A 15,725-nucleotide genomic window follows, 5' to 3' on the forward strand; every position below is an offset into this window, starting at 1 on the left:
GGGGAGGTGTCAGGAAAATTCATGGAGACCACAGAGATGCCAAGGAGTGGGCTTCTGTCTCTGCCACCCTACGTGCCTGCATTCTCCCCACCACCCCATGGCCCAGGCTGGCTCCTGGAGCGCCACCCATCACGTCCACCCTCCTCGCTAGCAGCAGGAGGAAAAAGAAAGGTATCCCCATGTTTTAAAGGAAACTTTCTGAAAATCTCAGTTAATGCTTATGTTCCTTTGTCCAAAAGCTGGTGGCATCCCTAAGGTTGACCGCAGAGGCCACTGGAGGATGTGGTCACATTCGCAGGGGACTTGCTTGGGCAGGCCACCTTGCCCACATGATGTGGGGATCTACAAGGGAGCAGGAGACGGAGGCCTCATGTTCACAGGCCTCAGGCGGTGGCCTCCACAGACGCCGAAGAGTCTGAGCCTCTAACGTTCCAAAGCAGACCGTGCAGCGGAGGGCCGGGCCTCGGGTAAGTGGAGGCCGTGGGCACAAAACTGGAAGGTGCCCCAAAACCTCAGCCATCAAGACAGATCAGTTTTGAATGATCGCTTTTTTTAGAAATGAAAATTAATGCAGAAAAATCCACGATGAATGAAATTCTGAGATTTTTAAACACGGGATCGGTACAAGTTAAAAAGCCAGTCCCAGGGGCCTGGGCCACTCTGTTGGTTCTGCATCTGGCTCCTGAGTTCGGCTCCAGTCACGGTCTCGGGGTCGTGAGATGGGGCCGCGCTGGGCGTGGGACCTGAGGCTCCCTCACTCTCCCTTTGCGCCCCCCCCCCCCCCACACACACACACACGCTCTTAAAAAGCCCCGGCAGCCTAGAGATGATCTTTGGGAAGAAACCTCAGTCGTCCCTGCACCCGGCGCTCAGGCCTGCGGGCGCCCCCAGCAAGCCCCGGGCGCTGGGCTTCGGGGCCACGATGCCCGCGTTAGTCCAGGCCCGATTCTCTCACCTGTCGTGTGGGCGGAGCTTGGTGGCAGGCCCGGGACACGGGACAGGTCTGGTCCCACCTTTGCCCCATGCCGTGTGCCGTGCGACCAGCCGGGAACCTCTCAGCCTGTTCCTCGTCTGTGGGATGCAGGGCTGTTAGGAGCGAGGACGGCGCACACCGCGAAGCACGCGGGCCGGCGGCAGGGCAGGGCAGGGCATGCTGCGAGTGTGAGCATCAGAGTCCTGCACGGCCCGCTCCTGTCACTGCCTGGTACAGTCGTGGGCTTGTCACGCAGTTCTGGACAATGAGACGTGACGGGGGAGGTCGGCAGCACCCAGGGCTCCTGAGAAGATTCCTTTTATTTTAGAAAGAAACACAGAAGAACCACCACGTGCTCACACACACCTTACCCTGGGCTTGGGTGACACGTGGGTGTGATGGGAGTGGTGGCCGCCACCTTGTACCATGAGGCATGATCCCGGGTAAGCCACCCGGGGGGCAGGGGGGAGCACACCACAGTAGGACTGGGGGTGAACGAGGAAGGCGGGACGGAGAGCTGCAGGGGCACCCAACACGTGCAAGGCCCACGCAGCACTCTGGTCCCCCGGCCCTCACCCGGACAACGGGGAGGTGACAGAGGGACCTTGAGCTCGGAGAGCTCCAGGCCTACAGTGTCGCGGGGCAGATGTGGGAGGATGAGGCCCTGCCCCCCTGCCCCTCCCTCAGCAGGCGGTGCAGGCTGCAGGCTGCGTGGGATGGAGTCCGACCCCCTGCCCACCCGCGGCCCGACCTCCTTGCGGAGTCTTTAATTCCGCAGACCGTAAACCTGCGCCCTAACACGGACAGTGGCTTTCCGTTTGCTCTCCAGCCAATTCGCCCTACTTTTAGAGTGGCTGAAAACCATAATCCTAAATCCAGTTTGGAAAGATCTGGGCAGCTTTTACACGAAAGCACGAAGGACGACGACAAGGAATGTGACAATGGAAGATTTTATTTTTACACAGAACCACCTATTTACAGCCCAGGTCGGGTATGTACACGGCAATACAGGAGCGTGTGCTTCCACGGCGGGCACTGTATAAATTAAGATCATAAATATGAGGGGTCAGCCCCACCCGAGGGCACAAAACCTTTTCTCCGAGACTCCCCAGGGCCCTCCCGCCCCCCTGCACCGAGGCCGGGGTCCCAGCGGGAGGAGCCGGGGCAGGCAGGGCAGCGGCCCGCGGCAGCCGCAGCGCCAGCCCCACACCGATGCACTTTCATGCGACACCACAGTTACGCCACTCACCTCTAACTTACTAGAACGGGTTTTTACGTAAACAGTGTTGTTTGAATCACTGACAACATACTAATTTTAAACACCATGCTTGTCCCAACCCTCAGCTTTCCTGAGGGGTGGCCCGCGGCTCCAGCACCAGCCGCCGCCCCCTCGCCGCCACTGCGCTTGTCCCGAGGACCCGGGGCCCCGCAGACGTGACCACGCAGACGCGGTTCTGGTACCACGGACTCGGGTCCCCAGCCTCCTTCGTCAGCCTGTTCTACCTCAAAAGCCAGTGACTTCTGGTGGCCAGACGACCCCTCCGCCTTCCACGTCCCAAACGGCCGACTGCTGGCACCCAACTCAGGGTGGGGTTGGGGAAGGCCACGCACAGCCCCCAGCCTACCTCGTACGGCGCAGCTGCGCACCCTGCAGGGCACAGGTCACTTTGCCCCAAACCAAGTGCCGCCACTCCACCCTGGGACAGGAGCACCCCAAACCGGAGGCTGGGGCCTGGCTGGGCTCACGGGTGGGCCCCCGTGCACACCAGGAAGGGGGGAGGCACAGGCGCCTGCAGAGCGAGTGGCAGGTGGAGGCTGTGCAGTGGCGACTGACAGTGCCCTCGGCCCAGCCCCCCACACGGGGCGGGGCGGGGGGGGGGGGGGGGGCGGCACGAGCTACCGGGTAGGGGGTGGCACACTGCAGACACACGCCATTCCCCCACCCAGGGCCCCAGAGGGCTGTGGACGAGGGCGAGCGTAGCTCGAGACAGAGAGCCGACCGCCCACAGGGTCAGAGCGCGTGGGGACCCGGCGCGGGCAGAGCTCGGGCTCCCCAGCGCCCAGGAAGTGCGCCCTCCAGCCACGGCTCACGCACACGCGTCCTCTGCCTGCACAGGCAGGAGGCCTGGCGGCTCTGGGGCCGACGCGGCAGGTCCCCGGGCCAGCAGCTCCACAGAGGGTGCCAGCCGGGTCCAGGGACCAAAGGCAAACGGGGAGGGCATCTGTTGGCCCAAGGTCGCAGCCACCCGTGCACCTGGCGTCAGGAGGGCGAGTCGGGCCCCTCACGGCGCCGGTGAACACTGGGGGCGGGGGGGCAGCAGCGCACCCCTGCCGCTCTCAAGCGAGGACAGGCAGGATCTCTGTGAAAGACTCAGCAGTCAATGGGGTGCAGCGGTGGGCGGCCTCACGGGGCTGCTGCAAAGATCCAGGCCAGCGGCACAGAACTTTCCAGTGCAGGAGGCTGCCTACCAGCAGGGCCAGCATCTGCACGCCCGGGAGATGCCACATGGTGTACGGTGACCAGGCTCACAGGGAACCCCCAGGACAAGCGCTTGGCGCCCAGAAGGTCAGGCCCGGCCCGGGGCGCAGGTCAGCAAGAGCGGAGGTGGTGGTAGTTGCCCCACATGACGCCGGGCTGGACAAGGTGCTGTTTCAAAGGTAGCTATGTTGGTGTGTTCGAGACCCCGGAGCGGTCACAGAACGGACGTCTGTGAGGCTTCCTGTCTGGAGCAGAGGGAGTAGCACCATGAGAAGGGGCAGGCGCTGCGCCGGGGCAGCGTCCCCCCGGCCTCAGTTGCGGGGGGCGCGGAGGACGCAGGCCGACAGGGCCAGGGCTAGGCCTCGGTGGCAGGAGTGCTCCGGCTCAGCTCCTTGATGCCACACAGGATCCTCTTCATGTGGCCCACCTTGGTCACGCCGAGGTCCTGCAACGAGAGGACAGCGTCCTGACACCGGGAAGCAGGCCGGGCCCCCGCGGGCCTTCCTACCTGGCGATCTGAACACAGCGAGGGGAAAAAGATGAAGACGGTGACACCAGATGGAGACGGCACACGCATGAACAGTGGCGCAGACACCCTACACCTCCCCGTAAGTCACCAAGTCCCCGCCGTCGTGCAGGACAGACACGGCCCACAGGCCCGGCGGCAGGTGGATGCAGTGACTCGAGCAGGCTGCTGGCCAGGACGTCCCCGGGGGCCCCTCAGCCCTCAGGACCCCGCGCTGAGCTCCGGGGTCAGGCCGGTCCGAGCAGCCCGCCTGGTGGACCCGCCTCCAGCCCCGCTGCGGGCGCCCCCGCCTCACGCACGCGCTGCACGCACCTCCCTGCGCGCCCCCCACGCTCCGGGCTGCCGGCAGCCTCGACAGCAGGTCTATCGGTGCCAGCTTCCCAGCAGCATTAGTTCAAGCCTCTGTATCACCGGTCGGTAATTCTCACGGTGTTTCAGACATTTTTGCTACTAGACCTGTTACGGTCCCGTGACCAGTGTTCAGAGCTCACTGACGCTCCTGACGGCTGGCGGTTCTTAGCCATGAAGCATTTCTTCATTAGGGAGGCACGGCTTGAGACAACGCTGCCGCACACCCAACAGCTGCAGCATAACACAAGCGTGACCTTGGTGTGCACTGGGAAACCAAACAGCTCGTCTGACCCGCTTCCTCGCAGGGGTCTGGGCCAGACCCGCAGCATCTCCGGGGGGCGTCTAGATGGCAGCTCCAAAGGGACTGGGACCCCAGTGCTGGGGCCGCCACCGCACCGAGCTCTTGGGCTGACTGACTAACAGAGCTGCATCCCCCAACAGGGTTGTTTTTTCTTTTAAGTGGGCTCCACCCCCAATGTGGGGCTTGAACCCACAACCCTGAGACACAGAGTTGCATGTTCTACCCTGAGCCAGCCAGGTGCCCCCTTCAGTAGGATCTTTAATGTTAAAATACTTCACCTGTCTGATCAGGTTAAGAAAAGCAAGGCCACCCCCATGATGCCCACTTTGGCTTTGTCTAGCTGTGGGGGGTGGAGACATCACTGCCAGGGGGCAGGGGCGGCCTCTTGGCCACCACCGTGCGTCACCCCAAGCCGTGCATGAGAGAGAAGCATGAGGAGAGCCCTGATGCTGGGCCATGGCCAGGTCAGAGGGAGGGGACAGAGGGAGCGCAGGGAAGCCCAGGGCGGGTTCCCAGGAGACGCTGTGGAAGTACCTTGAGGTCCCTCCGCTCCAGGTGCAGGAGCTCGGAGCCCCGGATGTCGTGCCGCGTGAAGATGTCCTTATACTCACAGAGACTGAGGTGCTCCAGCCAGGCAGCAACCTCCTCTGTCCCCCAGAGGTGAACTGTCAGAGACGGAAAAGCACGAATGCAGTGAGTGCCCAGAGCCCAGCGCGAGGCAGGTGGCAGCTGGCGCCTGAGACACCCCAGCAGCAACGTCCTAAGACACCCCAGCAGCCAGCACCCAGATGCCCCAGCAGCAGGTACCCCAGACACCCCAGCAGCCAGCACCCACATGCCCCCAACAGCTAGCACCCGAGACAGCCCAGCAGCCAGCACCCGAGACAGCTCAGCGTCTGGCTCCTGGGATGCCCAGCTCCCCACACGCCCGCCAGTAGGGACCCCACACAGGCCCCCCGCAGCCAGCACGGCCGCCCAGCCACAGGCACCGCCCAAGCCACCCAGAAAGCAGCAGGAGAGCCTCCGGCTCCCAAGGGGCGTGAGCTACAGCAGGGGCTGCGGTCTGTTCCTGCCAGGACGGCCCTCAGCGTCCCTGGAGGGACTGGGCAAACACCCATGTGACTGTGCCACTGAAGCCAGCCTGAAGCCAGCCTGCCTTCCTCTCTAGAGGCTTCGCTTTGCTTCTGGTCCACGGCAGGAAGGGAAACAGGCAGAGATTTCATGGAGTCAGAGCCACCGTCATTAAAAGAAACCCAACTGCTGGACAAACATGCGAAGAAGAAAACTCTAAGGGAGTGACCACTACCCCCAAATCCAAACCCGGGGCTGCCCGGCACCTGAGCGCACTGGAGACAGCCATGCTCAGAGCCGGCCCTCCAGAGATTTTAAGCCCCGATTTACGGACTCCCCCCCCAAAAATGTCCTCGAGTGCCATTTTCTATCCAGGTCCTGGCCCACAGGCGCTGGTGGCCTGGGCGCCAGCACGGGGCCTGGGTGCAGAAGCCAGCGGCTGGGGACCAGCAGCCCCTCCCAAAAGGCAGGCCCAGGGGGCCCTGCACAAGACTCGAGTGTGAGCTCCGCGTCTCTGAGTGTCCTGTCACCTCTGCTGTCCCCCTCCCGCCTCGCACCCCCCCATCCAGGGCAGGCAGGCAGTGTGGGGTCAGCCCCCGGAGACGGCACAGGGAGGGGCCCGGGGTGGGAGCGACAACGAGGGGCAGGAAGCCAAGGAGCAGTTCGGCAGCCACAGAGACACTGCGGCACAGGCCACGACAGGGCTGGTGGTCGGGGACCACGGGAGAAAGCAGAGACCACGGGGCCCCCGCAGGCGGCGCGGGCAGCCAGAAGGACAGCGGGAGGGCAGGTACCCGGGGCTCCCAGGCTGCTGCGAGCTTCTCTGTTCTTGCTGTTTTTCTCTTTCTTAAACTTGGTCACCAGGCGGAACTTGCCACTGCGGCTGCGTTTGGAAAGCTCCAGCATCACATTCTGTGGGGAAAGCAGAGACAGCGTCAGGCCAGAAGAAGCTGGGTGGGGCGGCTGGGGGGTGGGGGGCGGGCTGGGGTCCCTGCTTACTCAGTCTGGCACCCCCTGGGGTTCTGTAATACCTTTCACAGGTGGTTTCACAGTGATCACTCAGTGTCTAATTTCACATCCCATTTCCTTCATTTTAGACCCTGTTTCTCATGTGATTAGAAAGCTCCATAAATACCAGTGCATTCTACCAAGATCGTCCAGTGGGTCACAGTCCCGCACAATACACGTGTGCACACGTACTCCCCCTGTATTCACAAACAAGCATAACTTCCGTACTTCCCAGGACTGCCTGTCTCGTCCTGCCCCTGAGGGCCAGGACTCTGCCCAGGCCCTGTCTACGACGTCCTCACACTGACTCGCATAGACTCGGCAGCTTTATGACACTTTCAGATCTGAAAGGGACATGTGGTCCCACTAAAAAAAATGCCACAGGGATTTTCATTAGAATCGCACCAAATCTCAAGTGGGGGAAGAGTACGTGTCCTCACGCTCGGGAACGTGTGTCATGCCTCCAACCCTCCCTGTGCCCGACAGGCCCCCTTGCGGGTTTCCCATCAGAGGTGTCTCAGGCTTCAGGTGAGAGACCTCTCACAATAGGATTTCTAACCGATGGCTGCAGTACTCCGGGAACTTACCTTCACAAATTTCTTATACTTGGCAAAATTACCAACCATCAATCCTAACAGCTGCCGCACTAAGACAGACCACTGGCTCCCAGGTGACGGGCTCTTCCGTGCGGACACTGGCAGGCGCCTGCCTCACTCCTCAGTGCTCCCGCAGGAGGGGCGCCCAGTGACCCGCAGTGACCCACAGCACAGCCCAACAGCATCCTATGCCTGACTTTACAGTTTCTTTTATTAAATGCATATGAGGATTACATTTATTTCTAATTTTTAATGTATTTTCATCCATTCATAAAATGGGATGACCAGCAGAATGAGGCTGATTATCAACATGTGATCTTACTCCATCTCCCCACCTTTTAAATTAGGCAAATTTCAGACATCAAACTACTCCCCCTCCCAAATACTTCAGTATGCAACCCTAAAACAGGAGCACTCTCTTGAAGCACCTAACCACAGCACTATCCTCACACCGTCACAAGTCATTTACATCTAATAATATTAAATCTCCTTGGCCGTTCCAAAGGCTTATCCTCACAGCTGGTGTGTTTGGCTCAGGACCCTCACAAGGGCCACAAGGGACATTCAGGAAAACCAGCTGTCTATCCGGTAAGACGGTTCACGTTCTGACTCGGACCCACACCGACACGGGGCCAGCGTGGAGCTGCTCACCGGATCCAGACTCACACCTTCAGACATGGCGAGGTCACCGGCAGCACCACAGGCTTGCGACTGCCTCCTGATCGGTGAGGCCTGCCGTCCACTTCCTGGGGTCAGTGACTTCTTCCACCACCCACCTACAACCCTCCGGAAGTACAGTGCTTATGGGGGCGGGGCGGGGGGGGCACCAAATGGCCTTTCCATCCCTCTGCACTTTCCAGCTGGAAGTCTCTTATAAAGAACTACTTTTAATTATTTGATTTAAAGAAACTGTTTTTATGGATCTACTGATAATATGCAATTTTGAGATCAGACGTGCTAGTTAAAAAAAACTTCCAAAGTTCTGACCATTTGCTTCATGACATGTGAATATGCTCAACACTACTCGAACTGTACACTCAAAAACAACAGATATGGTAAATTCTAGGAGTTTCTTATCATGACTTAAAACAGGAACTGAGATAATGTCCATCTTTTCCTAGCTTTGATGCTATTTCTCATAAATGGAAATGACATATCCCTTGACATTTTTTATCTTTTCAAGTTGTCCTGTGGCTATTCTTCCTTAAACATCTTCAGACTTCAGTCCGTATAATTTTTTTTTCTGAAAATTCATCAGTTTCAGCAAAATTTTTAAGTTAGCATTTCTTTGAAAATAGTATATTTGATTTATTCTCTTATCTATTGTTACCTGACCCTTACCACTTCGTGTTGTCCAATCTTTCCTTGATTATATGCCACAGAGTGGTTTAACTTCTTGTACTTTACAGTTAACTTCTGAACAACATAGAAGTCAGGGATGCCATGAAGTTGAAAATCCATGTGTAACTTCTGACTCCCCAAAGAGCCTTACTGATAACATAAACAGTCACTGCATATTTGATATGTGTATCACATACTGTATTCTTACAGGGAAAAAAAAGCTACAGAAAATAAACTGTTAAGAAAATCCTATGAAAAAAATACATTTACAGTACTGGACCATATTTAGTGGAAAGAAACCTGCATATAAGTGGACTCACAGAGTTCAAACTGTATTGTTCAAGAGTCAGCTGTACTTGCTAAGAACTAACTCGCAGATTTGTCAGCTCTTTTTTTTACTTTCAAATAAATAACTGTCCTGTTTATTCTAGTAGAAATGTGGCACCATCCCCTTCACGCTTCCCTTTGCATACTCTATGTCACCTCCATCTCTCCCCCTGTGTGGGCGAGACTGAGCCGGAGTCCCAGAGGCTGGGAGCACTGAGCTGTGAGGCAGCCAATAGAAAGGGTGGAGAAGTCAGGAGCCCTGGGGAGCCCAGAAGGTCCCAGGAGCAAGTGTGGTTTTCCTTTCACTCCTGGGATACCTGGGTGCAGTTTCTGGCCTTAGGTTCTCTGGGATGAACACCTACAAAAACACTAGCCCAGTCCCTGCTGGCTCTACCCTCTCTGGCTCCAGAGGGTTTCTGGTTTTGCAACTAACCTGCCACTGACACCACCTGTTATCCTGCACTGTCTCACCAGCCCCCAGCTAGGAGCCCTAGAAACCAGGGCCACTATAAACATGGCTTGAAGGATTCCTTAAGTCAGATACCCAGGGGGGACTTGTGCAGTGGCCATACATTTGGTGATGTTTGTTTGAAAATATTTTTCGGCTTAAAGTTTTGGAGCCACAATCCCTGAAACAGGAGCTTTTAGTACTAAGACCTGAAAGTCCCAAACAAACCAAGTGGTCTGGTCACCCTGCAACCAGGCACTTGCCTGCAAGTCTCCCCGTGCAGCAGCTGCTACACTGGTCATGAACTGAGGAAAACCCTAGCCCTTCGCCCATCCTCAGAGGGAACCTGCATGCAGAAGGAAGCTACCCACCACGGGGAGCGCACGGGAGCACAGCGCCCACAGCTGACAGCTGGTACAACGTCTATTCTGAGTTGGTATCTGAGGTTTCCTGTGGCCCAGCACTGCACTGCTCAAACCACCCCTGGAAGGGAACCAACTGTAACAATTCCTCCGTAGTGGACTGATACTTTAACGAAATACAGTAAAATAAATCACTTAAAAAAAAAAAAAAAAGAAAGAAAGAAAAGAAAAACCAAAATGGGACATATAAAATATAAGCCTCAATTTTTTATTATTTTCAGGAGAAATAATATTTTTCTGTAAGTTGCTTAAAAGTTTCTAAACTCTTCCTCTCAATTTCTATAACAAAGAGTTTTCCCATCAGTAGCACTTATCTAGAATATGATCCAATTTTGAAAATATCCTGTGGGCAACAGGAAAAAATATATATATTCCCTCTTTACAGAGAATAAAATTATCTCTAGAGAGACATGATATACATATACACATACACATATGCATATATATATACACATAAATTTTCAATTTTCTTTTGTCTGTATATCATGATACAGTTTACTTCATTACTCATGGACTGACAGTGATGGTTTCTATCACTTTCTCTCATTTCAAGAAATTTTTGCTTTAAGGATTTTTATCTAAGTTAAAATTAAAACTTGGGGAGTAGTCACTAAATGAATAGACAGATAGTATGTATTTCCAAACTACTAGAAGGGACAAGGAGAGTTGTGTGTGGGAGGAAAGAGAGACTTAACAAATCAAAAAGGAGAAACTAAAACAAAAAAAGTGAAATAAATACAAAATATGGCAAAATATACAGATAAATTGGTCAGTAATCATAACAAATACAGACTGAACTCTCCAATTATCCACAGACTAGATAAAAACTCAATTTGACAATATGCTATTTGTAAGACACTCCACATAAAGCTAGAAAGAAAAAGTATGGAAATGAAAATACCAAACAAGAAACTTAAAAAGAATTACTAAGGGTCTTTACGTAATGATTAAAACCTACATGCAGCCAGTAACATAACCTTGAAACACAGAAAGCAAATACAAAACCACAAAGATATACTGAGATATCTACATTCATGGTCAGAGAGTTCAACAGTTAACGGATAGACCAAGAGGACAAAAATAAATTTTATGATCATAGAATTATTATATTTTACCAATATAAAATGATCTTATCATTTACTGAATTTCTATTTTTATGTTAATATTTACTTTAACATTTATGTATTTTCTTAAAATTGTTTTAATCTTTGTCAAAGTTTTAACTAGGAATAGGGAGAGAAAATTGGATTCTTGTGATTGTGTTAAAAAGGAAATCTAACAATATACCAATCATAATAATTTGCTTTTAAGAGGGGAAGCTTTATCACTGTCTATTATCTTACTTGTATGCTGTTAGCTACATCTTTTAAGTCCTTCTTTTTTTGTTTTTATTTAAATTCTAGTTAGTTAACACGTCGTGTAATATTGTTTTCGGAAGTAGAATTTAGTGATTCATCACTTACATAGAATACCCAGTACTCATCACAGCTAGTGCCCTCCTTAAGAGTCATTACTCATTTAGCTCATCCCCCCAATCTCCCCTCCAGTTCTCTGTAGTTAAGAGTCTTTTTATTTTTTGCTGTGGAAAAACTGATTTGGAGAACATAAATATTTTCATTTCTATTAGAAACCAGCTTTAAGATTTTTTTTTTTTTAAGTTTTTAAAGATATTATTAACTCTGCATTTCCCTAAGCATCAAAGTCAAGAACCTTTTTTAAAAGTTTCCACCTTTGGGACGCTTGGGTGGCTCAGCGGTTGAGCATCTGCCTTTGGCCCAGGGCATGATCCTGGAGTTCCGAGATCGAGTCCCACACTGGGCTCCCTGCATAGAGCTTGCTTCTCCCTCTGCCTGTATATCTGCCTCCCTCTCTCTTTGCCTCTCATGAATAAATAAATAAAATCTTTAAAAATAAAAATAAATAAAATTTTCCACCTTAATATGCCTTCATTCCTCTGTCCATATCTTCTTCCCAGCCTCCCTACCTCACTATTTCACAAGCTTTGATAACTTAATCTGGAAATAAAGAGCTATGTTACTGTTACATCTATTAAATATTTTATACATTATTATTTTAGTAATTCTCTTTCAAATGAAAACTTTATAGTCAACAAACTAATTTTGATGAGCCTGGCCAGGCCTTTTAAATCAAAATGTCCTCATACTTAAGCTGCTGAGTTTTGTTGTTTCACTGGAAGGCCTTGGAGTCAGTTTTCCATGCAGGGTTTGCATTTGTCAACCAATGCCTGCATACTCAGAGAAGAGTGGGATAGACTGCTGTAGGCTTCCTCTGTTCCCTTACCTTACTGCTGCCACAGCTTCTAACAAACAAAACTGGCAGTAGGAGTGCCAGATGTGTCATGTCTAACAGCTCTTTCTCTTGCAAGACTGCAGTACCCTAACCTAGATGAACTTTTCTCCTGACCCACTTCTGTTCTATCCCTGAGAAAAAAAAACAATCTATAGTTCACCTCTATCAAGACGCTGCCCACAAAACTGACCATCTAAACAGGCATCTCTCCTGGGTTCTTCACCTGCTGCAAGAAGCAACAATACCAGGGTGCAATATGCCCAGCATCCTATCTGTCCTTGCTAGAGGGAGTATGGCAAGCTGAAGACACTAATACGTGCAAAAGAAAATTGTGAATGAGTGGAATATACCAGCTCTGTCCCTGTCAACAACAAAGAAGTTGCCATTTATCCAACCAATGTGTCTTGACACCAGGGACAAAAGTGTGGCTAGGCTCAGCCTTCCATCGACTTCCTAGCCAGCCCCGCCCATCTGTTTCTGAAGGCAACAAGGGCCCTAGTCATCAAGGACTGTGCTCAATACTAAGTCCCAACTCCTTCCTACCTGCCAGTCTTTTTCCATACCCCTGAGGCATTTTAACAGAGAAGTCTTGAGGAAGCCACCACAGGGGCTGCAAAATGAGACGCCACCTTAACCTCAAAGCCACACAGATCACAGTGATTACAGTACTGAAGGAAGAGGCACTACATGCAGGGATGCCCAAGCTGAAGCCCTGGGACCCACATACCTCTTCATCACCAGGCTCCATGGGCTGGCACAACCAGGGGGTGTCCGCCAGCTTCCTGAGCTGCTGGTCCATCTCTGTGAGAGCAGCCCCAAGTCGCTCTTTCTGAGGAGGATCCAACTGCTGCTCCAGGCAGGAAGGAAAGAGACACACAGCTGGTTATTAGCAGTGAGGAGTTAGGGCCACAGCAAAGCCCCCACACAGGCACGCAGTCTGTTCCAGGGGAAGCGATCTGTTTTTCAGAGAGTTCTTATAAAAAAATTCCTAAGGATGGGATGCCTGGGTGCCTCTCAGTGGCTGAGTGTCTGCCTTTGGCTCCAGTTGTGATCTCAGGGTCCCAAGATCGAGTCCCACATCAGGCTCCCTGCAGGGAACCTGCTTCTCCCTCTGCCTGTCTCTGCCTCTTTCTCTGTATCTCTCATGAATAAATAAAATCTTGGGAAAAAAAATTCCTAAGGAAACTATGTCATACAGCACTGGATAAGGGGCCAAATTCAGAACCTCCCCTTCTGAGTAGGATCAGGTGAGGCAATTAAAACTCTCCTTTCATAATAATGAAATAAACCAAGCTTGTCTAAAAACTGAATTAGCAGAACTGACATCACACCTATTTCAGTTTAACCGGGGACCTCTACATCAGAGAGAGACAGGACCAGCCCACCTGCACCAGAGTGCAGGAAATGCTATGAGGTGGCAAAGGGGCAGCTGTCACATTCAGAAGAGCAGACTATTTTGAAATGAAGAACAGAGGACACGGAAACCTTTTGGAGTGGTTCTCCAGAAGTGTGATCTTCAAGTCACTCCATCTCCTTTATTTCCATGTCATTTTTTAAAATAAGAAGGTTGGCCAGGCCATCCCTTGAGTTTTCCCTATCCTAGCTTCAACAATTTGGTGAAACCCCACCTGCATGCTTGCCGAGGGCTGACTCCTCAGCCAGGTTTGCAGGCTTGAGTGAGAAAGGATGACAGCACTGTGTGTCTGAGTGCAAGGCCCACCTGCCTGGTCACAGGCTGATAGCTCCATGCCTGCAGACTTCTAAAGCAGAATCTTGTGTGCGGCAACAAAGGTTCTGTCCTCTTGTTAGGAGTCTAACAAGCTAGAGATGACGTGCTTGAGATGTGGCCAGAGGGTTTGAGAGCCAATCATATGGCCAGATCAGATGACCTCCAAGGCCCCTTCCAGCACGGAGGCTAGAATTCTAAAGTGTGCTGCCCTCTGTACAACGGTCACTGCATGCGCACGAGAAGCCAGCCTCTCAGCTTACCAGGGCCATCTTCCCAGCCAGCAGCAGTTCCGTCTCACTGCGCAGAGCTTTGATATTATTCACCATTTCCAGGACAAAGCTACAGTTCAGCCCCTGAGAGGAACCAGAATGAAACCCATGTAAGAAGGCCTAAGGGCTACAGGACTCCAAAGGAGTAAGACCCAAAAAGCACAGGCACCTCTGTAGTTCTGGGCTTGCCGTACACCCGGTCCATGGACTTGGAGCTGGCATTGACGGCGTGGGCAAGTTCCTGCTCCATGTCTTGATGGGACTGAGCTATCTCTCGGATACTAAAAGGAAAGAAACACGGCACTCATCAGACCAGGTGAAGGGGCAGTCTATAAGGTCACCTTGCTTGAACACAGGCCCAGGGTCAGCCCAGAGGGCCAATGCAGACACAGCTTAGCCAATGGCAAACAGACCAGGTCTTAACAAAGGAGATGTGATGTGACATCAAAATCCAAGTTTTTCCAGCAACTTGACCAAGGAGAAACATGCCCAAAGTGAGACTCGGACCCTGTACAACAGCAAGCTAACAGGTAGATGGTTTGCAGGCCTGCTGTGTGGAGACAGCTGATCAGTCCTGAAAGGAGACTTTGCCTCCTCACTCTATAAATGAGGATGACAGGACGCTTCTCAATGGGGACAACCCTGGATCAAAAGGCCCAGACGCCAGGACACGGCCCCAGGCAGTAGCCCCTTGCCCAAGGGATCCACATGAATATAGGGTGGTGACGGGATCAGACACAGCAAGACCACCAGGGACAGAAGGAGCACACAGGTCAGGGAAGCTGCATGGGGACCACTTGTCCTTCCCTGGGGAAAACCAGAAGCTGGGTTTTAAATAAGACAATAAGATGGCAAGCCCCACTCTGTGGGGCCACCAGAGACTTTGAGGGGACGAGAACGAAGACAGAAGGAAGCTCAAAGCCTGTTGTACAGCAAGGAACTGAGAAAAAACGTTAAGCAGTGAAGTCATCCAGCCGGGAAACGGATTTGGCCGTGGGGGCAGGCGGTGGCAGAAATGGTGCCGGCCACTTGAGACAGAGGACACAGCACAGGACATGCTTTCGGGGGAGTGGACCCCGAAGGATCCATGGAACCAGAAGTGCCCACGAGAATCCTGGAAGAGCTCCCCACTCACAGACCGAGGGTCTGAGGCCTGGGGAAAGGGCAGGAGGAGAGCTGCCCAGGAAGGGCACACACAGCCCAGAACCTACAGGGCTGCGGTACTTCTGGCAGGGGTGGAGGAGGAGGAAGCCACACAGCAGCACAGAGGCAAAGTCCAGGAGCACCAAGCCAGCGTGCAGCCTCAGGGGGTGACTGGGGAGAGGAAATATGGCTGAAAACCAGAACCAGTCAGCAGCTGAAGAGGGTCAGGGGATCTGGCAACTGAGAGGACAAAGGTCACCAGTCTGAATGACCCCTCCGGAGTGAGGCATGACAGCAGCCAGCACCTGGGGCAGGTAGAGAGAAGGGACAGTGGCAGAGCAGGACCACCGTCCTGGAAGGTCTTCCCCAGGAGCCACTTCTCAAAGGCAGAGTAAGAGAAGGAAATGCCTTTGGGTCTCAATTGTTTTGTT

At 52.9% G+C, this 15,725-nt stretch overlaps 1 protein-coding gene across 5 annotated transcripts in view; it reads right to left on the reverse strand.

Moving 5' to 3' along the window:
* Positions 1-1,904: 1,904 nt before the first annotated feature.
* The window catches only part of DGKD (diacylglycerol kinase delta), a 108,937-nt gene continuing 95,116 nt past the window's right edge, over positions 1,905-15,725 (reverse strand). For 3 of the 5 annotated variants that reach the window (XM_072719134.1, XM_026006227.2, XM_072719136.1), the window contains exons 25-30: positions 14,321-14,432; positions 14,143-14,235; positions 12,881-13,000; positions 6,496-6,613; positions 5,165-5,295; positions 1,905-3,897 (exon numbers count right to left, since the gene is read on the reverse strand). In XM_072719134.1, the coding sequence (XP_072575235.1) occupies positions 3,808-3,897; positions 5,165-5,295; positions 6,496-6,613; positions 12,881-13,000; positions 14,143-14,235; positions 14,321-14,432 (664 nt within the window). In that variant the 3' untranslated portion in view covers positions 1,905-3,807. The remainder of the gene's footprint in view (positions 3,898-5,164; positions 5,296-6,495; positions 6,614-12,880; positions 13,001-14,142; positions 14,236-14,320; positions 14,433-15,725) is intronic. The other 2 variants (XM_072719135.1, XM_072719137.1) reach the window with 2 other exon arrangements.

The sequence above is a fragment of the Vulpes vulpes genome, chromosome 9 (assembly GCF_048418805.1).
Source record: "Vulpes vulpes isolate BD-2025 chromosome 9, VulVul3, whole genome shotgun sequence".
In the NCBI taxonomy this organism is placed as follows: domain Eukaryota; kingdom Metazoa; phylum Chordata; class Mammalia; order Carnivora; family Canidae; genus Vulpes; species Vulpes vulpes.